General features: G+C 48.0%; 1 protein-coding gene across 4 annotated transcripts in view; it reads left to right on the top strand.

Moving 5' to 3' along the window:
- MTA3 (metastasis associated 1 family member 3) overlaps positions 1-23,934 on the top strand; it is a 1,736,304-nt gene that overhangs the window by 97,479 nt on the left and 1,614,891 nt on the right. For all 4 annotated transcript variants that reach the window (XM_069608476.1, XM_069608475.1, XM_069608474.1 and 1 more), the window contains exon 3: positions 16,060-16,153. In XM_069608476.1, the coding sequence (XP_069464577.1) occupies positions 16,060-16,153 (94 nt within the window). The remainder of the gene's footprint in view (positions 1-16,059; positions 16,154-23,934) is intronic.

Raw genomic sequence — 23,934 nt, 5'->3', positions numbered from 1 at the left:
CGACTACTCAAGAGTCTTCAAGCACTCAACGAGACGAGAAATTGTTGAGTCGAGGGCAAAGTCCCTCGAGGTATAAATTTAAAAATAAGTTGTTGATGCCTAAACCATCAACGACATTGATTAAACCATCAATGCCGTCTGTTCAGCTGTTCGGAAAAATCCAGAAAAGGTATTTGAACCTTTACCCAAAAAGGATTTTTTTCAATTCACTAACTTCTTATGAGGGATATGAAACTACTGATGAGACGCCTCCAATTGGATCCCATTAATGTCCAGAAAGATTCTGTTACACCCGATTTGTTTTATTTCAGAAGAAATTAGAGTAAAACAACTTTGACTCATTACAAAAAGCCAGTGGAGTTGACGCCTCCCCAGAACTAGATTTTGGAAAACCAGATCCTGCTGAACATGCAGATGCATCTTACATCTTACAGATCATTAATGTCCAGGGTAGTATATTTCCTGGGATGGAGTAGACCAGCTCCTGTATTTGAACAGGATGACCTGACAGACATTCTGGAAAAAGAGCTACAGAAGGACCCTATCGTACCCTTCCACGTGGCAGTGCAGAAGAGCATTGCAACAAACTGGGTACCTCCGGAATCCAATCCCACAATAAATAGAAATTTAACAAAAAATATAGACCATCAAGTAGAGACTAGTAGTTCGGGCGGCTACTTCTACCTCCAGACAAACAGCGTATCCAGGCATACCTCCTGATAGGGATGACAAAAGGATTGATTCTTAATCAAAATATTTTCAGCTAGCAGCATGGCCTTAAAATTTGCTAATTTCCCTTGTGCCCTGACCAAGTTTACACACACCCTGTGGGACTGTGTAGGGATGGTGGCTAATCACATCCCTCAGGGTGAGGAAAGAGACAGCTTCTTGAACCTGATGAGGGATGGCAAAGAGGCTGCATGCCAGTCTCTGCAATCAAGTCTGCATTCTGTCAGCAGGGCCATGGCGTCAAGCACTGTCCTATGCAGATTTGCGTGGTTGAGGAAGTAAGGTTTTGCACATGATGTACAATCCAGACTCCTCAACATGCCCTTTGACGGCTCCCATCTATTTTGAAATCAAGCTGATGAGCCTTGAAAACCTGTAGACCTGAAAGGCGGTGGCTCAATCTTTGAGTGCGGCAGTTAGGCAGCCACAGCCTTTTCACCCCAGCGGATCATCTTGGTGGGGTAGGTCTTTTTGCTACTATTCTTCAGTTGGAAGAGCGAGGGGACAGGCTAGTCAAAGGGGACAGAGCAGATTCCCTCATGGTGGATGAGGGCGAGGTGCTAAACCCACCCAAGCAGCGGCTGCTTTACTAACCGCTGCTGCTACAGCCGCCTCTAAACCACTCTGAGGTCTTGTTTCACAACACCCTGGTGGGAGGCAGACTCTCACGGCATTTGAAAGAATAGCAGGCTATTACTTCCGATGCATGGTGTGAGAAACCTGAGGGTATTCTCCCGAGTAGATCGTGAGAATCCCTTATTCAGGCAACCAGGTGCTCTCAGATCCCAACCCTGGGGATGGACCAGCGAGGAAGGATCACCTGCGTAGTGGATCCCTGGGTTATTCTCAAGGGGAATATCCCAGGTGAGACGCAGTATTATCCCACGGGCAAAGGCGAAAAGGACGAAGTCCCTGAGGCCTTTGTAGGTTGTTCTACATCTACCTCCCGTCCCTATGTCAACGACCCTTCCACATATGGTACATCCCCTAGAAGTCCAGACCCTGTTGCATTCGGAAACCACATCTCCCAGAATCCCTGTTTTCTACCCAAACACTCCCAGTCATTTTTCTTCATGTCCATTTCCCGAACTCCCAGTCTGCTTTGTTTCACCAACCCCACAAACCTCACCCTTCTGAGTTTACCAAAACCCATAGTACGAGGGCTATAATCTGGTTCAACACAGCCGGCGAGTCGGAGGAAGCTGATAAGCAAACCGACCTGTGTTGAGCCGAAGTTGCAAGTGGCAACATTGGATGAACGCAGAAACTTGAAACAAAGGATTTGTGTGTGTTAGAACTTTTGCGAAAGACCAGAGAGGGGCCAGCAGCAGAGTGGTCAGGCGCCGCAGGAGTGCTCATTCGAAGGACTTTCTCTGGCCCCTTCGGTATTGAAAACTGCAAATACCAGAATGCCCTAGGAAAGGAAATGTCAGAGTGGTCCTACGAAGGTCACGTCAAATCCTTTGTACAATCGATGACCCATGGCTGAGATAAGGCAAGTATGAACCCGACAGAGGGATGCTGAAAAAAAGCTAGGAGAAGGGAGCCCACGCTTTCTGGTGAAATTCAGCAAATCATGAACTCTGTGAAAGATGGCTGTATGAACCAGACGGAGGGATGCCCAGGGGAAAGCTACTGAGAGGGAATCCAGCATTGACATAAAGCAGAGTAAACTGTATATTTGACAAGCGTGAGCCCAACTGAGGTATGCATGCGAGTTGGGGTGAAGAGTAATACCCCCGGGAAATTTGTGTCGACGAAAGTTAACCCGGTTGAGGGTTGTCTACAGTGGTGTTTGTTTAAAAAGACATTAAGGCTCCTGAATCTTACGAGTTGTATTCAAAAGGCCATAGTGAACCCGACCGAGGGAGGCCCACTTTTCAAGGAGGATCAGAGTCCGGCGGAGGGAGATCTGGCGAAGAGCAATCACCCTGGTGCAAGACCACCAAAGGAACTTTTGTTGCTTTTTTGTTTTGAACCAGCAGGCCTTCTGGGGAAAGAGACTTGGCCCCTGAAGGTTCTTGTATCTTTGAACTGGAAATGTGAGCCTCATGCTGGAGAAGCCCAGCTGAGTGCTGTGATTGAGAGTTCCGCCTTGTCACATGCTTGAAATGTGGGGAAGGGAGACCCCGCCATACCATCCTGACTTATCATTTTGAAAACACTTTTCTTTTCTGCTGAACATTATCCCACACTCTTTTTGTAACTTAGTGGTAAAGATTGGCAATAGTTTTCTTTTTTTAGCATAGGCCCTTTTTATTTGACAAGACGCTACATGAACTGCCTTATTATTTGATGGTCATAGATTGCTCCCATCTTAGCTTTAGGTCTAGATTAGGTGTATTTCTCACCCATGCTTAGTTTAATAAAAAAACCCTTGAACTGTGATCACTTGTCTGTCTTTATTGTTTCCACCATGAGTTCCTTACATTGGGCACTCAAAACAGAAGCCCAAGGTTACTGCCTCCTCTTTATACAGAGACCTCCGTATCATCCACTGGGAAACCATTCACTAAAAGTTCTGGATCCATTCCTGTTGCAGGAAATTGTAACCCCGCTAAAGAAAGGTGCTATAGTACCTGTAATGGAGAGAAACGTATGATGGTACTTTCCCTATTTCCTAATTCCCAAAAAGGACGGAGGACTGAGACCCATTTTGGACTTGAGATACTTAAACAAGTTTCTGAGGAAGGACAAGTTCAAGATGGTCTCACTCCAGGCCCTCCAGCTCCAGGATTGTATGGGATCATTGGACCTTCATGATGCTTACTTTCATGTGCCAATCCATCACAAGCACATGAAGTACTTGAGGTTCGCCATTGGGACCTCCCAGCAGACTTAATGGAGGTGTTGCTTTCGGCAAGGAGGCCAACAACTAAATCCCTGTACCGCTGCCGCTGGAATAAGTTTTGCAGCTGGTGCAGGGAGAAGAGACCAGATCCTGTGACATGTAAACATCCCCGTGTTCTATCTTTCTTGCTCCACTTGACCCATTCTGGGTTGCAAGTGACCATGCTGAAGGGCTTCTTGGTGGCACTATCAATCTTGAAAAGATCTCCCGATGAGGGGGGTCATACTTCAAAGTGCTGATGGTGGTACAATTTCTGAAGGGCTTAACCAATTTGTTTCCGCCCACTCCCTTCATCGTGCCATCATGGGATTTAAATCTTGTATTAAGATGTCTTATGGGAGCTCCATTTCAGCCCTTGCATTTGTGTCCTTTGAGGATGCTCACTATGAAAACGGCCTTTATAGTATCTATCACGTCTGACATTAGGGTAAGTGAGATACACGCCTTATCTTTCACACAACCTTTTACATCCTTTTCCAAGGAAAAAGTTCTTTTAAGAGTTAGATCATCTTTCCTTCCGAAAATTGTGTCAGGGTTTCATTTAGCACAACGTATTGTATTTCCTTCTTCTAGACCAGAAAAGGTCAATAAGCTACTGCAAGTATTTGTCAAGATCAACTTTTCATCACTTATGCTGGCCAAAGACCGGGCATGGCAGTCCCAAAACAATCTCGATGGATTGTAATTTGCATAACGGAGTGTTATTTGTTAATGGGCAGATTTGCACATAGGACTGAGGGCGCCTTGCACTAGAGTATCATCTGCTTCTTCAGCTGTGGAAAGAGGTGTGCAGGTGCGGGACATCTCTAGAGCGGCAACCTCGTCGTCCCTTCACATTTTCAGTACATTTTACTGTCTAGATTCCTTTTCAGGAGAAGAAAAGGCTGTCCGCCGTAATATAGACAAATAGGCACATTCTTGGCACCTACCTCCTAAGTCAAACTGCTTTGGGAGTCTATCAAAGATGAGGAATTTGTGGGAGGACACAATCCATTCGAAGAACAAGCTACTTACCTGTGGTAACATTCTTTCGACTGGATGTACCTCCCATGCGTTCCTCATTGCCCTCCCATCCATCCCCTCTTGCCTGCCTAGAATTTCCGTGTCTTACACCTTTCTTTCTTGCAACGTCAAGATTCTCATTCTGTGACACAGCATGCAAGTTAAAGAGGGGGAAAAAACTAAGAACTAAGGTAAGGGTCAGCGCATGTCCTTCATATACCAGCGTCGATGTCACGAGGGACGCTATGGAAGTCATTGAGGACCAAGACTCGACGACGCTCGACCCTATGAAAAATAATTTTCAAAGGAAGCTGCAAGCAGACTTGAATATCAAAGATGAGGAATACGTGGGAGGAACATCCAGTCCAAAGAAACGTTACCACGGGATCTTCCCTGCCCCATGTCAGGCTAATCCCTATGGCCAAACCCACCCATTCCTGCCAGCTCTTCCATGGAGCCAGCCATCTTGGATGACTGTCTCTAAGGATGCTCTCTGCAAACAAGCCAAAACTAGCAGCCATCTTTAAATGGTAAAGATAGCATGCATCTTCCAAATAAAACAATACATTGAATTATGTGAGTATAATCTTTTTTTAAAGTAGCTAAAGTAATTTACAATACTTTCGACAGCAGTAATTATTTCTGACCTTTCTGCGTTTCAGTTCCTCGTTTTTTTTTTTTTTAAATATAGCTAGGGCTGCTGCTCGTCCTTTTTAAATCTGTTTTAATATGTAGCAATGTCTTACAACACAAAATCGGCAATGTTATGAAACATGCCATGTAATGCACAAATCCTTACTGGCTCAATGATTGCCTATGTTAGCTGAGAAGGGTGATGCAGATGCTTTCCCTGCATGGTCCCGCAATCCGATTGGTTGTGCTCGGCTTAGTTCACACATAAATTGTCTGACTCTATTTTTGTCCTTTCGGTGCATTCCCTTTCTGTGGTTTGCCTTCCTGCCGCTTTTAAACCAACTGTAAAGTGTTCAAATAAGAAACTTGCAATAAGATATGTAACCCCACAGTGCTTGTGTCAGAGAGGAGCCCCGAAATCCTCTCCGATGTGAGCACTGTAGTCTGTGTGTTCACAGTATTTCTAGCTCCTCGCTGCCGGCAAGCACTGCGTTGCCGACAGCAGGGAGCTAGAAATCCAAAGTGCAAGCAAATTCCTGAGAATACAAAGAGGACAGTGCTCACAGATTTTGAGCGCTGTCCTCTGTATGTTTACAATGTGGTTTGTGTACAAAAACTGGCAAACTGAAATTACAAATATATAAATACTTATGTGAACAAAAAATAGTGCGTATAGGCGCATTTATTTTTTTGAAAATTCTTTATTGGTTTTTCAACAACGAGTAACAAACAGCGCATTTGCAGAGCAATGCCGTATGTATAATAATAGAACATCAACCTTAACATTCCCTTCCCTCCCACTACACCCCCCCCACCCCCCGAGACCACAGTAAAAACCTCAGTCTTCTATAGGCACACGTGCCGAGCAGGGACTGCCGGAACTGTTCGATGTGCTGTCCAGCGGAGAAGTGGCACTGTCGGCTCCACCCAGCGGAGATCATCTGCACTGGAATCCAGTTTTTGTACCTGGATTGCTGTTTCCCAAGCCGCCGTCTCCGCGGCAATCCATCTCCTGAGGTCATTCCACCAAAGGGCCTTGCTTGGACCCCGTACGCTTTTCCAGCCCATGGCTATGCACCTTTTCGCTGTTATGTAAATCAAATCTAGAAGTCTAGGTTTCGTGGCCTCCTTCGGCTGTGTCCAGCAATGTTTCGATGGTTTCGTTCTCAATGAATTGGTTGTCTGCCTCTGGCCATCTTTTTCTTAAGGCCAGTGTTACTGCCCTGTGGAGCAAGAACTGTCCAGTGGGCAGGCCCGTCGACTCGCAGAGGTCAGGGAATGTCAAAAGCTTGTGTTCGTGCATGAGGTCGCCCATTACTGCCCCACCATAGAGCTCCCACATAGAGCGAGTTTCAGTGTGTCCCCAAGAGGGTTTCGCCATGACTGCAGCGATGGGGATCTGCGGTGAGTATGGGTCCTTTAACCCCATAGCTTTGCAGGCCGGCTTCCAGAGCTGAGTTCCAAGCTTGGTCAGGTATGGATGACATTGTGGAGCCCCTTTCTCGACCCATAATAAGTCTCGAAGTAGCAATCACGGCAGGGCCGGTTGGAGAAGTCTGGTGTCAGTGGTGGTTTCATCTGCCATCCAGTGCGTTACGTGCCTCAGTTGGCTGGCCAGGTAATATAGTTCGAAATTGAGGACTTTCAGTCCGCCCTTCTCGTAGGGCCTTTGGAGGATGTCTAGCGCCACCCTATGCCTGCCTCCCTGCCACAGGAATCCTCTACAGAGTTTGTTCAGGTCTCTGAAAAAGGCAGGGGGGGATGTTGAAGGGGACATTGGTAAAGCAGTGCAGTAAGCGTGGGAGCGCTACCATTTTGAGGAGTCCTGCCCTTCCTGCCACTGAGAGAGGGAGTTTCCCCCCAGAAAGCCATGGAGTTAGCGAGTGCATCCCTAGCTCTGACTGTGTTAAGAATGTGTTCAGTATCCGGGTTACGGTGTATGGTAACACCCAAGTATTTGAAGGATGTCACCTGCCACTGGAGAGCTAGCGGGGGCAGGGATCCGTGCTCATCGCTATATAGTGCTGTGAGGGGGTAGAGACAAGACTTGTCTTTGTTTATCTGGATGCCTGTATGTTTTTGGAAGCAGTCTAATGTCTCCAAGATGTAGGGCAGAAGATGCTCAGGGTTATGTAGGTAAAGAAGTGTCATCTGCATACATGGAGATGAGGTGTGTCACTCCATCTAGTACAATGCCTCCCCCACCGTATTCCTTACGGATGTACGTGGCCACTGGCTCTGCAGCAATGATGTATAACATGGGGGATAAGGGACATCCCTGCCGTGTGCCTCTGTGGAGGGGCCATTTGTCAGAGTACGTCTTGTTGATGCACACTCTAGCCGTGGGGTGAGTGTAAAGCAATTGGGTCCATTTAAGGAAGGCGGGTCCTATGCCCATCCTGACCATGGTGGCGTATAACCATTCCCATTTAACCGAATCAAAGGCCTTGGTGGCGTCAAGTGACGCCACCGCGTATTTCTGGGATTCTCGCTCTGTGCAGTATATGATGTGGTGCAACCTGCGTAAGTTTTCGGTGATAGAGCGCCCAGGTACGTAGCCAGTTTGGTTTTGGTGAATTAGCAGGGGAATTACTCTGCGTAATCTATTGGCGAGGAGTGCCGACAGTATTTTGCAGTCGACATTTAGCATAGAAAGAGGTCTATATGAACCGCAATCCGTCCCATCTTTGCCAGGCTTAAGCAAGGGGATTATTATTGCTTCCCTCATGGAGTTTGGGAGTGAGCCGCGCTCAAAAGCCTCGTTGTATACTTGTGCCAGCAGTGGGGCAAGGGTCACCTCATATGACTTATAGAATTCCCCAGGAAGGCCATCCATACCTGGCGCTTTCCCAGAGGGTAATGATCTAATGATTGCCTTGACTTCTTCTGGGGTAATCGGGTCCTCTAAGGCTACGGCTAACTGTGGGTCTAGCTTGGGTAACTCTATGCAGTCTAGGGCGTCCACGATCCCGGTATCCGACGAGGGCGGGGTTTTGGAGTATAGGTCCTGGTAGTACTCGGAGAAAACCGTGTTAATCTCGGCCTGGGTGTGCACCGTGGTGCCATCTGGTCTACGAATGTGGCAGATGGGGGTCCTAGGGGTTTCTCTCTTGTACAGCCAGGCCAAGAGTTTGCCAGGCTTGTCTCCCAGGGCGTGTGTCCTTTCAGTATGCTTGGCGTAGCTTAGTTTCCCCAGGGACTCCCAGTGCGACAGACAGGCTTGTCGCTGTGTTATTATTTCCCGTATATGCTCAGGAGTCGGATCTGCCTTGTTCTCCAGCTCCCCCAGCTTCCTTTCTGCTCCCGCCAGAGAATTCGTAATGGACCTTTGGGCCCCCCCACTGCAGCTAGCATGTCCCCTCTCCTAACCACCTTATATGCCTCCCATGCGGTGCTGATACATTCCACACTACCTAGGTTGTTTAGCCAGTATTCGTCTGTACTGTCTTGTACGTTGTCCCTGAAGGCTGTGTCCAGCAGGGCCTCTGCTCGCAGTCTCCACGTGGTAACCGGGGGTCTGGGCGGGTACACCTCCCAGGTGACCGACAAGGGTGAGTGGTCTGACAATACTCTGGGTAAATACTGTGCCTCGCTGAAAGTGGCTTGCTGCTCCTGACTGACCAGCATGTAATCCAACCTGGTGTGGACGCTATGTGGCGGGCTTAGAAGGAGTACTCTCGTCGCTCCGGGCCCAGTTCCCTCCACAGATCGCAAAGTGACAACTGAGTAATCAGTTTGGATAGTATCTTGGCTGGGGGGGATGGGCGGGAGTGTTTGGTATCAGACCTGCCTTTGAGAGGGTCTAAGGTGCAGTTGTGGTCCCCACCCCATATCATGACGCTATTTACGTAGGGGCCTAGTCTAGAGTATAGGGAGTGGAAGAAAGTTGTGGCGTCGTGGTTAGGTGCGTAAGTGCTAATCAGGCACAGGTCTCTTCCCTCCATGGTACCCTGCACAAGCGCCATCCTGCCCTCGTCATCCTTCTTGGTGCCCATTACCTTAAAGGGGACGGTCGGGTTGATCCATATCAAAACCCCTCTAGCATATGAGGAGTAGGAGGATCCGACCAGGGTCCCCCGCCATGTTTTGGCTAGCGCCGTCAGTTTTTCCTCTGTTAGGTGTGTCTCTTGGAGCATGGCAATTCCCACCTTGCAGCGTCGCAGGTATGCCTGGATCCGTTGTTGTTTCACATAGCTATTCATGCCTCTGACGTTCCACGTCATCACTTTTATTCTCTCAGCCATAGGCATGATGGTGTCCTCTCTCCTGCCTCGGTCTTGGTCGAGGTCCCGTTAGAGGTGCTGCTGTAATGAGGATATCCTGAGGTCTCGGTATTTCAACTTTAGAGTTCCCAACTAGGGTGCGGGTTCCCAGCTTCCCTTTCCCTAAGAACAAACTTCCCCAACAAATAACTGGTCTGACAAGATACTCCTCGTCGGGACTGTCCCGTTTCCGCTCCTTAGGACCAGGCATGGTCTTCGGGTGCCCTACGGGCGGGTAAACGTACCCTGAAAACAGAAAAACCAGCTCCAGGGGGTTGAGGGAGCTGTAACTTCGATGTTCCGCGTAATATAATCATATCGGCTGCTCTTAGGGCTAGGTGTATCTGTTACTATGCTCTTGAGGTATGAATCGCTCCTGCTGTCTCTGGTAGGTGTATCAGTGCGGCTTACGCCTTGTGCCATCAATGTCCGGTAATTGCTGCTCATCCATCCAGTCCCGGGCTTGTTCCGGGGTGTCGAATAGGTGGGCTCTGTTCTTGTGTATCACTTTTAGCCTTGCGGGGTATAGGAGCATATATTTCAATCCAGCGGCCTTCAACCTGGCTTTAGTGTGACTGAACTGAGCTCTGTTCATCTGTACCTGAAAGGTGTAGTCAGGGTAAATCGCGAACTTGGCTGAATTCCTCAGTATCTGGCCCCCTGATCGTGAGTGCGCTAGAATGACCTCGCGGTCTCTGTAGTTTAATACTTTTGCTATCATAGGCCTGGGTGGGCCTCCTGGCGGAGGTCTCGTGGCGTGCGACCTATGAGCCCTTTCGATGGAGAACCCCTGCGATAGTTTCTCTGTGCCGATCTCCTGCAGCAGGAGGTTTTCGACGTAGTTGATGGGGTTCGAGTCTTCGATGCCCTCCGGTAATCGAGCAGCCGGATGTTGTTCCGGCGGGCCCTTCCTTCGGCCTCCTCCACCCTGTCCTCCAAGTTCTTGACCCTTTGCTGAAGGCCGTCCATGTCGTGCAGAAGCTGGGTCTTCGCTTCCGTATTCTCACGTACTTGGGTCTCGAGCGCGTCATTTCTGCCAGCCAAGGAGCGGACGTCCTGGCGAAGGAGGCCCAAATCTATGGCCACAGCGTCGATTTTATTCACCTTAGTTGTTTGCAATATTGTGATGGCCTCCAAGAGTTGGGAGTTGGTGGGTTCAGACGTCGCTGCTGTGGGGCTTGTTTCCTTTCCGGCAGTAGCCATGGTTGGGCACTCTGGGTTGGGGGGCTCATTGGCTGTGTAGGCGTCTAGGGTGGTCTGACGCTGCTTGGACCTAGCCCCCCTCCCCGTAGACTTATCCAGGCTGGACATCCTCCCAGATCTGCGGGTTTCAAGCGCCACAATCGGGTGTTACGGCTAGGGTCCTTTAGTCGTGGCCCCTGTAGAAATTTGCAGTTACAAAGTATGACGGTTTACGAATCTCCCAGCACACTTAGGGCTGTAGTCAACCACGCTCTGGGCCCTCCGGCGGGGCGATATGTGCTCCTGCACCGCAGGGAGCCGGTCACCCAGGTCCCTGAGGCTCCACAAGGTGCAATAGGTCTGCCTTTATGCCAGCTCAGGCAGTGTAGAGAAGAGAGGTGCGTCACACCGGGGGGGGGTGGATTGGTCAGGCCCCCAGTGGCACCCCGCAGCTCGCGGGAGGCGCAAATTGTCCTTAAGGCTCTGCAGGAAGTCTCTCTCCAGGGGCAGGAGGGTCACGCGGTCGCGGGCCGTGCAGCGCGGGCGTGTCAGCTAGGCCCACACACACACTGCCAAATGAAGGCCGTTCTCTCCACCCTACTCGTGGCAGTGGTTGTGGCTCCTCGTGGGCCCTCAGTCAGGGGGGAGGGGGGATAGGGGCCCAGACAGCGGGGGGTGGCCACCCCTCTTGGTTACTTGCCCGCTTCAAGTGTTGCGGTCCCCAGTCGCCTTCCAGTGTCCGCGACCCTCTTCCAGGGCGCAGGGTGCCGGGGCCGCACCGCCCGCGCCCGTGGTGCGATTCAGGCAGGGCGGACGGTGTACGCGACTCTCACAGCAGGACTAACCAGGGGCGGTGCGAGGCAGTCGGCGTTCGCACTCGATTATAGTGCGCGTTCCCCAGGCCTTGATTCCGGCACTCCTCTCCCCATGCGGGTGGGTCCGGGCCGGTCCCCAATCTCCCTCGATCCTCGCCGCAGGGCCGTTAGGCGCCTCCGGTTGTTCCGGCCGTCCTCGCGTCTTCGCGTCTGGAGCTCTTAGGCTTATCGCAGTGATCACTTTCCAAGCACGAAGGGATCAGCCGGGGCGCTGTTCACACCCACTCCATTCCGCAGTGTAGGGCAGCCTTCTCCATGGATCACTAGGCTGAGGCCGGGCTCTCCGGGCTCAGCGAGTAGAAGCCGCCATCTTGGCTACCCACTCGGTCATGTACGCAATCCTCGTGGCGCGGCTTCTGGGCTTCCATCCTCGTGTGTGGGGAGTCCAGGAGGCTCCCGCCGCAGTCAGCAGCTCTCGGGGTGGTTTGCAGGCACCAAAGACGAATTGCAATATTAAAGAACAGCTTATCAGTAGCTCATCATGCGGAGCTTGCCGAAGTCGCGTCCGCTCTACATGGCGGTTAGCCACGCCCCCCCAGGCGCATTTTAAATGCCATATCATACATCGTAGTATGACAGTAACTTTATTTTTCCTATTTGGAACGGAAGAATACGAATGCAAAATAATGTCAGCCTGAAAAAATCTATGCGCTATGCAGCTTTTTAGTCCAGTCATAAAGGCACACAAAAACAAAACTGTGTGGCAATGCTATCTGTTAGTCAACATTATGGGTTTGTCAATATGTTTTTTAACTTAATCTCTAGCATTCATATATACAAAACCAATGTATACTTTCTCACATGCGTTAGTTATTTCTATCTATATTCTTGTATAGCGATGTTCGCCCGCAGGCCTCGGGGCGCTCACATGGACGGTGACAGAATACATGAAACACAAAAGCAGCAGGGTTCTAATGTTATGGAAGGAATTGGAGTTAGAATGGCTATGCTGTCCCTCAATAAAACAGCCAGGTCTTAAGTTGTTTTTTGAAAATAGTGATAGACACACTGTTCTTAAGGTCAGGGGAAAGAGAGTTCCAGATCGTGAGTGCCCAAAAGTTGAAATTGGTCCAACTCTTTTTGGAATCTGTCGTGGCTGATACAGAGCTTGATTTCCGTTAAAACAAAGGTGTCTTCTAATCGGGACTTTTTTTTATCTTACCAACAAGATAATTAGGTGCATTTCCCGATTAAGCATTTAAAAACCAGAACTGCACCTTTAAATTGAATCCTCTGTTCAACAGGAAGCCAGTGTAACTGTATCCTAGCTGATGAGATCTTGGAGCGGGGACATAGGCCAAATACGGCCCGGACAGTTCCGTTCTGTATTGTTTGCATTTTTCTAATGTTTGTCTTGGAAGTGCCCATCAATAGGCTGTTGCAATAATCTTGTTTTGAATTCATGATCGCCCCGGCAATGATGGCTATGTTTTGTTCTGTCAGATATGGACGAATTTGCCACAGTAAGTTTTTGAATAGAATGCACATGTGGATTTGAAATACCAGGTGTGCCTCTTGAATGATAAATGGGAGTCAAAGAAGACCCCAAGGGTTTTTACATGATCTGATACCAGGATGATGTTATTAATTTTGAAACTTGTATACCGACCATCTGCTTTTGAGGGGTTCCAATGATTAGTTTTTCCGGTGTGTTTTTTTATTTATTTATTTATTTATTATTATTATTTTTTCCCTTCGTTTGAAGCTAAGAGTTTGTTGGCATCCATTTCTGAATCGCGACAACTACCTCTTAACTCTTTTGGGCATCATCTTCGTATATACCTGACCGCTCAAAGACCAATTGGGTGTCGTCGGCATAGTTAGTAAACCGGACACCAAGTGTTAGAAGCATATCTCACAGGAGCTTTGAAAAGATGTTAAAAAGTAGGGGGGACAGACACGAGCCCTGTCGAACACAGCATATTAGGGCGATTAGTTTTTAGGAGAAGTTTCCTTTTGTCACTGCAGCCATTCTATGTTCCAAAAAAGATTTAAACCAATTGGCTGCTGAAGGCGAACATTTTCCAACTGTTATTAGTCTCTCTGCTGGGAGATTGTGATCTATCAAATGGAAGGCAGAGGACAGATCTAGTAATAGAAGTAGTGTTGTATTCCCGTTTTTAAGTATTGATGGCAATATTCGACTGAAGGTCCAGGTGGGCTGTCTCCGTGCTATGCTTTGCTCGAAAATCAAAGTATATTATTATTATTCTGAACACATTTCTGGTATTTTAAATATGCAATCCTATCAATTATTTTCAATAGGAATGGCACATTTGTAATTGGCCTGAAATTTCCTGGGATGGAGGGGTCCATATTTTACTTTTTAATAAGTGGGGTGATCCAGGCTTCTTTTATATTTTCTGGAACATAAGCTTCATCAAAGGATTTGTTCACAAACTGGGTGACCGATGGGGCCAAGGTGTCCGTAAAGTCCTTGAAAAGCCTAGCAGGAAAGATGTTCCCTTTACATGAAGAGGGTTTTAGGCAGTGGATAGCCTCCAATACTTCTATCTCAGATAACTTTTCAAAAGCAAAGGACATAGGAGTATTTTGCTGAGCAGTATCAAGGGGCTTTAATATGGTTTCAGCATCGGGGAGTACGTTTACCCGGTTTCTGATGGCCTGTTTATGGGTATTTTTGAGTAACTCCATCATGTATAGCTTGGCACCAGGCATGATCTTCTTGTTCCTGAGGGTTGGCTGGTGCACTTTTTAGCTCCTGTAGAATCGAGAATAACTCCTTCGACTGAGATTTTGCCTGTTGTATTCTCTCATTAAATTTTGTAGCTTTGGCTATGAAAATTATTTGTTTATAGGCTTTTGCTGCCTGTTTAGAAGTGGTGGTAGACTCAACTGTAGGGACCTTTCTCCAGCAGCGCTCGGCTTTACGCTTCATTCTTCTATCTTCCAGGATTTCCACAGAGAACCATTTATTATGGCCTATAGATTTGTTGATTTTGGCAGGTTTTAGTGGGGCCAGAGTGTCAAACGCTTGATTAGTGGCCTCTCTGATAGCTCAAGTAAACTTATCGAGGGAAGTATAGTCTTGTAGCGGTGGAAGTAATGGTATTACTCACTCTCTAAAAGCCTCACTGGTCACGTTTTTACAGTTCCACCAAGTCGTAGTAGGCTTGTTCTTTGTTGGTAACAAGGCTTGAGGTATGGTATAAAGTAATAGTTCACATGCAGATGGTCCGACCATGAACATTCCGTGATTGAATTGATGATTGTTTTAAGATTTGTTACTACTAGCCATTGTAGGATATTACCACAGCTGTGAGTTACAGCTGAAACTGCTGCTTAAATCCAATGGATTCAAGTGAAGTTTCAGGTCCGCACGTTGTCATGCTAGCAGCGTTAGGCTACATAGCTATTTAACATGTATACACTGCAGATGAAATTGATACGTACAGGCTTAAAGCAGCTATCCTATAACTATCTTTTAAAACCCCCACTGACTTGAATAAGAGACTAAAAAATAATAGTTGTCATTTGGCACCCTTTATACTGGTAGCACTAAAGTTACTATGAAGGGAAATTGTGACCTTGAGGGTGTTCTCGTTTGCAACGTCTGCTCACGAAGGTCTTGTTGGTATGCATCGTGCTGACTCGATTAAGTGCTGTATTTGGCGTGCCTATTCATGCTAGTTTGTTGTGGCTATGCAAATCATCATTTATTAAGTGATGCTCTGAAAGTCAGTGTGCAAGTCCTCCTGGGAATGGTGTTTGGTTGGTTGCCAGAAAGAAGAGATCCTCTTTGACGTTTAAGTTAAAGGACGAGACTGACTGTAACTTGAGTTGGAGTGCTGGATCGAAGCTTTGTGATAGGGGCGTAATTAATGGGCAACCTATTAGTGGATGTATTCTGGCCCAGGCACAGTGTAAAGGCTGTCAGTCCGACAATACTATTGTTGCTGCCTTCCACAGCTCAGTTTATGTTAACTATGATCATGCATTAAATAGATGTGTCATAAACACAATTCCTACAACATGTGCTAAATTTAAGGTGGTTGTTGCCCTCTCTCCTCAGTCTTGCTTCTGTTTGTAAGACCCCTGTCTTTGCCGTTAACACAATGTGCCAAAAACGGATCCGGGGATTCCACTATAGATTTAGCGATGTCTGGAAAAACTCTGATCCTTTAATTTCAAGGTGTGTCCCTCCATATTAGTGACTATAAAAAGGAGCTCTGTTTTTTTCTATAACTTGCAGCTCTCCGTTTCACGTCCTTATATTTGAGTGCCGTTGTTAATTTGTATTTTTTTTTTTTTGCTGCTAAATGTTCAATACTTATCAGTCAGATGTATGAAAAATAACCTAAGGAGGTAGTTTTATTCATTAATTGACAAACTATCTCATTCACACATTGGGAATGCAACTTTGCCACATACTTCAACCAGATATTAAAGGGACATTTTGGGAATTGTACTGTATATTTGACATTAAACATTTTAGTTTGATGAAAGTAGATCTCCACAACATAATCAAACCATAATTTTCTATCTGTGCACTTTCATTTCTTAGACTGCTAATGGAAATGTTGAAGCAAAAGTTGTGTGTTATTACAGAAGACGGGATATTTCCAACACTCTGATAATGTTGGCCGACAAACATGCCAGTAAGTTTAATTTCACATTTGTTACGGACTTCAAATGTCTGTTTGCTAAATCTACTTTGTGTTTTTTATTTGATTTTGAAAGAGGATCTCATGGTGTTATTATTTTTTTTTATTTTTCAAGCACATCCCTTTTTAATTTTATTACCTTCGTCACACACTACTTCAGACCTATTGTTATGTTCTATTCAGTCAATCAAAGCGTAGTCAACTTCATTATTTTATCCAGCCATTTTGCCTTGTTTAGCAGTTCGAAGTTAAACTGTCTAATATCTGTTGGTGATAGTGCCTTGAACTAAAATACTGAGAACACAACCTCTGCTCTTCCATTAACTCGGCACTCCGAATTCATAACTGTTTTGGTGGCCATTCTATTTTTTCTTGAATTGATTGTTTTTTTTTTTGGAATAGCACTTGAGGGCAGTTGGACTTCTCCAATTGTACCTGATATTGTCGATGAACAACTCTCCTTCCAGGCGTACACACTTAAATGGGAAATCTCCATCTGGAGAATTATTTTCACTCTGCTGCCCTGTCTGTGGCCAAATAATACTAATTTTACTAAAATCTATTCCTACTCTTGGCTTAACTCATATGAAGTTTTTTTTTTTTGACTGCAACTTCGGGGCCTTGCCACCACGCTTTTAGACATGGTGTTTTGTTTTTTAACACACTGTTTAATCTCGATCTGATTAGAATGTACATGTGTTCTTCTTTTAAGATGTCACATATTCTATTGTATGTTTGCTTCCCTTTTGCTGGTAAAAACAGTTTGAATGTATTGTGTCCTCCAACGTATTCCACATCTTTGACATGTAATTTCCACAGCTGTGCACTTCGGAAACTTTTTCAGCAGAGGGCATCCTGTGTCGATGACGTCTGGTCGATGTCCCTCGAGGGCGACGTCACCAGATGTTATAAATAGGACGCACGGTGCCGGTAGCCTCAATTCCGTTTTTTCTGTGAACGTGTTGCTTCGTGAAACTCGGAGCGCTTGTGTGTTATCCTCGTTGAGATGTCTTTTTCTTCGACCCCTCTGACTCCGCAGTCTGGCTTCAAGACCTGTCGGGACTGCAAGTCAAAAATGTCGATCACCGACCTGCATTTGTGTGTGGTGCTTGGGCGAGTCGCATGACACCGACGACTGTTCGAAATGTCAGTCACTGACTGCCAAGGCCTTGCGGGAGCAGAAGGGGAAGTTCCAGGTAGGTAGGGGCTCTAAGCCTAGTAGGTCCCGAAAATCTAAATCGTCCAAAGGGGTTTACACCGATGACTTGAGGGGCCATTCTTCTTCCTCGTCCGGCACTCTAGGAAGCGCTGTCACTGGTCGCCTTCCCCGTCCGCCTCTGAGGATGGTGCCTCGAGGAAAGTGGCATGCCCGACAAAGTCCTCGACTCCGGAGGAATGGGCTGCCTTTAAGGAGCAGATGTTAGCGATATTTCAATCGCAGGGCACGGTTCCGGTCGTGCATTCTAACAAATTCACATGTGTTACACTGCACCCTCATTGCAGTGACACAGGGGTGTCGTATCGACCCCCAAACATAGACTCCACACCCTGGGACTGACTACTGTCTCCCAGGGCATGTAAAGTCCCAATTGACTTTACTAGTCAAATCCTATGAACTAAACCAGCACAACCCATCTTACTATGGAGGTACTAGAAAGGGTTAATAGTTTTTCCCTTATGTTCATTTTCGAGAGGGTACCGTACAGTCGCTCTCTCAAAAGTTTCTGGCTGGTGGCAGTGGTTACTACCGTAAATATTCGACTGCAAATATTTCCCTATGGGATTTTCCTATTGTTCGAGGCTACCACTTTTTCTGACAGCCTCTAACATACCGCTGGTGCATTTTAATATTAACTTGACTCCGGTAGGTTTTATTTGCAATAACTTTAATATAACTTCTTTCTCATGTCTTTCTCAAAACCTCTAACCCAGGTCGTGGATCCTTTGTTCATCCTTTTGGCGGGCTTCTGCCAAGAAGCCCTCCTTTCGGCACGTCTGAGTCTGGGGTGGGTCCGTTGTGTGGGAGGGGGAGTAGGACCCCTGGACAGGGTTGCCTCAGTGTAACCCATGTCGCACTGTATCATGATAGGCGGGAGGGTCTCCTGCCAAGGATGACCACTCCACTGTGTGAGTGACAGCTAGGCTGCATGAATGGGGATCTTTTTGCATAAAAGCAGGGTCCTGAGGACTGGAAGAGCAAGACGTCGCCACTGGAACTAAGAAGCCGAAGAGGAGAGAAGCCAAAGACATCTGCAACGACTGACCCACCGGTGAAGCCCTGCTGCAGCGTCTCGCCACTTTTCTCCACACGACGAGAGAAGATCTTCACCTGCAAGAGCCTTCTTCCCTTGAGCTGGTGGGGCCAACCAGTTTGCCAATCGCCTTCCCGGACCTGCCTTGGTCGAATCACCAGTAACCAGTACTCGGAGGCCGGATGGCCAGGCACCAGTCCACCCAGACCGTGATTTAAAGGAGCGTACCTTTTATTCGTCAGGCAGCAGCACGGCTGGTTTCATCCCTGGGTAGTGCAGTAACTCGAACCTTCCTCCACGACGAGAGCCTCTCTTCCTCTGCTGGATCACCCAAAATGCAGGAACTACCAGGAACAACCGCCACCGCAGGAGCCACTTCTTCATTTAAAGGTACATTGTTCCGCCAGGCCGCCCTTTCTTCGCGGTAGCACTAAAGGTGTTTTAAATCCTTTACCTACCTGTTGGGTTGGCCGCCCCTCTCTATTAACATTGTCTTCAACTTCTGCACCCACCTTTTCAAATTTGTTAACCAAAGACTTGACTTCAGCTACAAGAACATTTTGCTCCTGGGCCCTTCCCCTGTACCACCAACTCTGGCACAGGCCTGCTGACTCTGGCTACATTTGTTAGATCTGCCTTTTTTAGATTGATTCTCATCTAGAACTGTGTGGTGCACCTATTTCTTGCAACTGCCCTTTCCTTCCCTTTTTTAAACCTTGTGAAATGCCTTTTGCTCAGTTTTCATTTAAGTATTGCCTATACTGATGCACTGTCTTGCTTAAACCGGTTAACAAACTTATGGGAAGTGTTGCTAGGGTGTGTAAGAAGGCATTTCTGAATAACCTGTATTCCCTCCCTTGTGAGAAATTGCTAGAGGATCCCTTGTGTGTGGTTTTCACTGTGCCGTTTTGCTAAATTTTCACTCTGGTTCACTTGGTCTACAATTTAACTTGGGAGTGTGTATATTTTTCCTTTTGACTTAATTTAACTTGCTTGATGACTGTGATACATGTGTTTTTATTAGAAGTGTATAAAATAAATATATAACTACTTTTTAATGCAAAGCTTTGGTCAGTGTTTCCTTGTGCCATAGTACTGTAGGCCTATTGTGTAAACCCTCAATACTGCTAATCTCCCTCTTGAGATAGGTTGACTGCTCAGTCACAGCTACCAACTAAATCTTTGTGGTACAGACTGATACCAAAGGGGATTTATTGCTCTCACCTGTAGTCTTAATCTTCTGTAGTGCTCCCTAAGGGAACTGCATAGGATTCTGCCTAACAGTCCGCGACGCGACTCGCACTGGAAAACTTCGCGGTCCCATCCGGACAAGGCTCAGGACAGTTGCAAGAGACGTGCCTCCAGGTCTCGGTCCTTGTCTCCAGCGTGACCACTGCAACTTGCTATGGGCTCGAAGCAGACTAGGTCGGCGCCGTGTCCGTCTGACTCGGATGTCGACGCTTTGCCGTCGTATCAGCCCACGGCGCTGTCGGCACCAGTGTCGACGCTGAAGCCTTCAGCGCTCCCAACGCCGAGGTTGTCGACGCTCTCGACGTCGAAGCCTTCGCCGCCCTCGACACCTTTGGGTATTTTTGCCCGCAACTTGCCATTGGAGTACCCGGATATCGTGGATGCTCCTAGAAAGGCTACTATGAAGTCTGTGAGGCCAGTATTGTACTCCAGGCCCTCCTCTGTCCCCAGGCCAGGGTTTCAACTCGCTCTAGACGACATTTATGTAGAGGAAGAAAGGTCTGATTTTGAGGACCCTGGTGAACTTGATGTGGCTCCAGTTTTTTCTGGTGACATTCAGTTGGAGGAGTTGAGGCAAACCCCCCATGATGCCAGTGGGCTGGACACTTCTCCGGAAGTGGAATTTGGTAGGCCTGAGCCTGAAGCGCATGCTGAGTCTTCTTACAGATGGCTCATGGCTAGGGTCTCGGAGTATCTGGGCTGATCCAGTCCTCCTGAAGACTTTATACAGGATGATCTAACGGACATCTTAGATCAAGGTCCATCCTCTGACCCAGTGTTAATTTCATCTCACTTTACAGAAGAGGGTGGCTGCTGCTTGGCAGTCCCCAGAATCTCTTCCGGCTGTTAATAAATCTTAGACAAAAAAGTACCACCCTTCAGTTAGCGACCCCAGCTATTTATCTACTCGCCCCACTCCTGAGAGTTTGCTGGTTCAGGCGGCTACGGCCACCTCGAGGCAGGCGGCGTACCCTACCATCCCTCTTGATAGGGGCGACAAGTGCTTCGACGGTTGGGCTCGGAAGATATTTTCTGCTGGGAGCATGGCCCTGAAATCGGCCAACTCCACTTGTGCCTTGGCAAGTTTCTCACGCACTCTGTGGAACTTTCTTTAGCAGCTGAGCATATTCCCGAAGGGCAAGAAAGGGATGGGTTCCTTGCTCTCGTGCAAGACGGCAAGGATGCCATGTGTGAATCCCTTCAGTCTGGTTTGGATACGGACGACCGTGTTAGCCGATCCATGGCTGCGAGCACCGCTATACACAGATTTGTGTAGTTGCGGAAGTCGGGTTTTGCTCCGGATGTGCAGGGTCGTCTTCTGAACATGCCCTTTGATGCACACATTTGTTTGGCAGTAAGGCTGACGAGAGGTTGCAGACCTCGAAAGCTGCGGCTAAATCTTTAAGCGCAGCTGTGCGTCAACCTCTGCCCTTTCATCCTAGGGGACAGAAATGGAGGGGAGGTTCTTTTCGTTACTACTCCTCGTAGGGTAAGGTCATATGTTGCCACTTCTTGCGGACTGCGCCAGAGTGCCATAGGAATTGGGTGCATACGGAGTGCAAGTTCGAGAAGTATTGTATTGTTTCCCGGGCCATAGCGATACGTTCGCAAAAATATAGAGAAGTTTGGGGACTATTATCATTTTGATTAGTGACAGCTTGCCCGATAAGGAGAGCGGGAGATTACACCACCTCAACAGCTTGGACTCCACTAACTGCGCGGTAGCAGCGTAATTGTCGTCTAGTAAAGAGGATCTGAGTAGTGATACCTGAACCCCAAGATAGCTAATGCCTCCAGGAGACCAGCGTAGGGGAAACTCGCAGGTGGGTTGGGGGGTTGCAGTAGTTAGCGGGAATAGAACGTGCCAATTTTTGGTATATCTCGGATGATCGCATCTAGGTGTACGGAGGGGTCTCTAATGTATAAGAGTACATCGTCAGCGTATAATATGATTTCCGGTGTGTCCCGCAGACGTATACCCTTGAGAGTGTGCTTATCTCTGACACTGTCAGCCATGGGCTCGATGACTAGTTCAAATAAAATAGGTGAGAACGGGCATCCCTGGCGGGTACCCCTATGGAGCGTGAAGGGCGACGATGTCCGGGAGTTGACTAAGACTCTGGCCACGGGATTTGTGTATAATAGTTTGATGTAGGATAGCATGCGTGGGCCGATTCCATTTTCTGCAGTACCGCCCACATATATTGCCAGGACACCATATCAAATGCCTTTTGGGCATCCAGGGTGACCGCCACCGCATTAGCATCTGGATCGATTCTGGACATGACATTAAACAATCGACTGATATTGAGAGATGTAGAGCGGCCAAGGACTAATCCGCTTTGGTCAGGGTGGACCAGGTGTGACATTATAGGAAGGAATCGGTTAGCTATTACCTTAGTATTTTAGTGTCTGTGTTTGAGTGAGAGGGGTCTATAGTAGCCACATTCATGTAGGGGCTTGCCCGGTTTAGGGAGCACGGTTATAAGGTCTTCGTGGAGGGATTGGGGCAGGGTACCTAGTCGGAGCGATTCGGTCCTTACTTCGTGTAATCTTGGGGCCAGAATAGCAATATGTTCCTGGTAAAATTCTGAGGTGAGTCCGTCGGGGACAGGGGCCTTGCCCTTCGGGAGGGTAGAAATAACCTCAGTGATCTCTTCAAGGGTGAACGGGGCGTCTGGCTGCTCTCGGGTGGCTTGAGATATGTAGGTCATAGTGATTTGGTCAAGCAGTAGGTTTATGTCGTGAAGGTAATGCTTGCGCTGGGGGGGCGTAGAAGGCCGCGTAGACGTCCGCAAACTGCAAGATATGCAGGTCTGACCAGTGCTGGGCCCCACTCGCATCCCTAATGTTATCGATGCGTGTTTTACCCCCTTCGATGCGGGCCAGCCTGGCCAAAGTACGTCCCGCTCTGTCGCCCTCGTCGTACTTCCGCGCAGCCAGGGGACGAGCATAGTATTGTACCTCTCTAAGGGTGTGAGATTCAAAGGTTTCCAGCTCTAGTCTTATCTGCACTAGTTTGGCTGGGGAAGGCCCAGAGGTGTATTCCCGCTCTAGTACTTTGAGCTTGGTTTCAGAGCGTTTTTTATGGCTTGAAGTACCCCCAGACTCCCTAGAGATGCACATACCTCTGGTAAAAACTTTAAATGCCTCCCACCGGGTCCCAGCAGGTATATCGTGTGGCTTGTTGCAATCAAAGAGTGTTAATGTCGGCTAGGATCTCGGCCTTAAAGACTATATCTCGCAGTTCCTCTGATTTAAAGCGCCAGGCGGAGTGAGTGAGTGGGTGGGCCATGCTCAAGCTGGATCCGCAGCGTCGCAGGGGAGTGGTCGGAGAGTGTGCGTGCCAGTATTTGTATATCTGTGGTCTTACCCATTAATTCAGCCGATATGAGGAACAAGTCTATCCTAGACAAACTGTCATGTACAGACAAGTAAAAGGTATGTACTCTCGTCTGTGGGTTGAGTGCTCTCCAGGCATCACGTAGGTCCAGTGTGTCCATGTGTATGCATAGGCGTTTGGCGGCCCGGGACATGGCTCTGCTGACTGTACCAGCTCAATCGTGAAGAACAGGGAGAGCTGAGGGTTCTCGAGGAGGTCCTTGAGAAGGTTTTCAACAGCCAATTCCATCTTGCCATTGAGGGCGGACTCCGGAATACCCACGATGCAGATATTATTCCTGCGAGATCTAGACTCCAGTCATCGCACTTGGCCTTAACCTGTTTCATATCCCGCACTAGCTCTGTAACTGTGTTCTGAAGGGCGAGCACTCCGTCCTTGTTGGCGCCAATTCTGGTCTCCGCCTCAGTCAGCCTGGTCCAGTGGTGATCTAATTTAGTTTTCAGGGAGGCAACGTTGGCACTGATGTCATTGATCTTCTCGTGGAATGAGGCGAAGTTCCTTGCCATGGACTCCATCATTACCGTTCGGTCGGGCAGCGGGGGGGGGTCCGACAAAGGATCTGTGTCGTCGTGGTTCGAGGAGGGGCCTCCCTGCTCGGGCCTGGGTGTCAACTTGGTGTACTTGTCCATAGTTCCCACCTTGTTGGCTCCCCGTGATCTGTTCGACATATTAAGGGTGGATAGCGCTGTAGGCCTGGGCGGGCAGATGCAGGCCGTGTAGTGGGAAGGAGCAGCTTCACTTTGGCATTTCCTGTGTGCGATCGGTAGGGTGGGAAGGCACAGGAACGTCCCAAAGAAGAGGTGAAGAGTGGGTGCAGGCCGCGCCGCAGACAGAGTACCAATGGTCTGAGTAGTAGATTCAGGCACCGG

Source organism: Ambystoma mexicanum, chromosome 4q (assembly GCF_040938575.1).
Source record: "Ambystoma mexicanum isolate Mex_15411 chromosome 4q, UKY_AmexF1_1, whole genome shotgun sequence".
Taxonomy (NCBI): Eukaryota; Metazoa; Chordata; class Amphibia; order Caudata; family Ambystomatidae; genus Ambystoma; species Ambystoma mexicanum.
The sequence above is the reverse complement of the archived record's forward strand: the minus strand, read 5'-3'. Positions and strand labels throughout refer to the sequence as shown.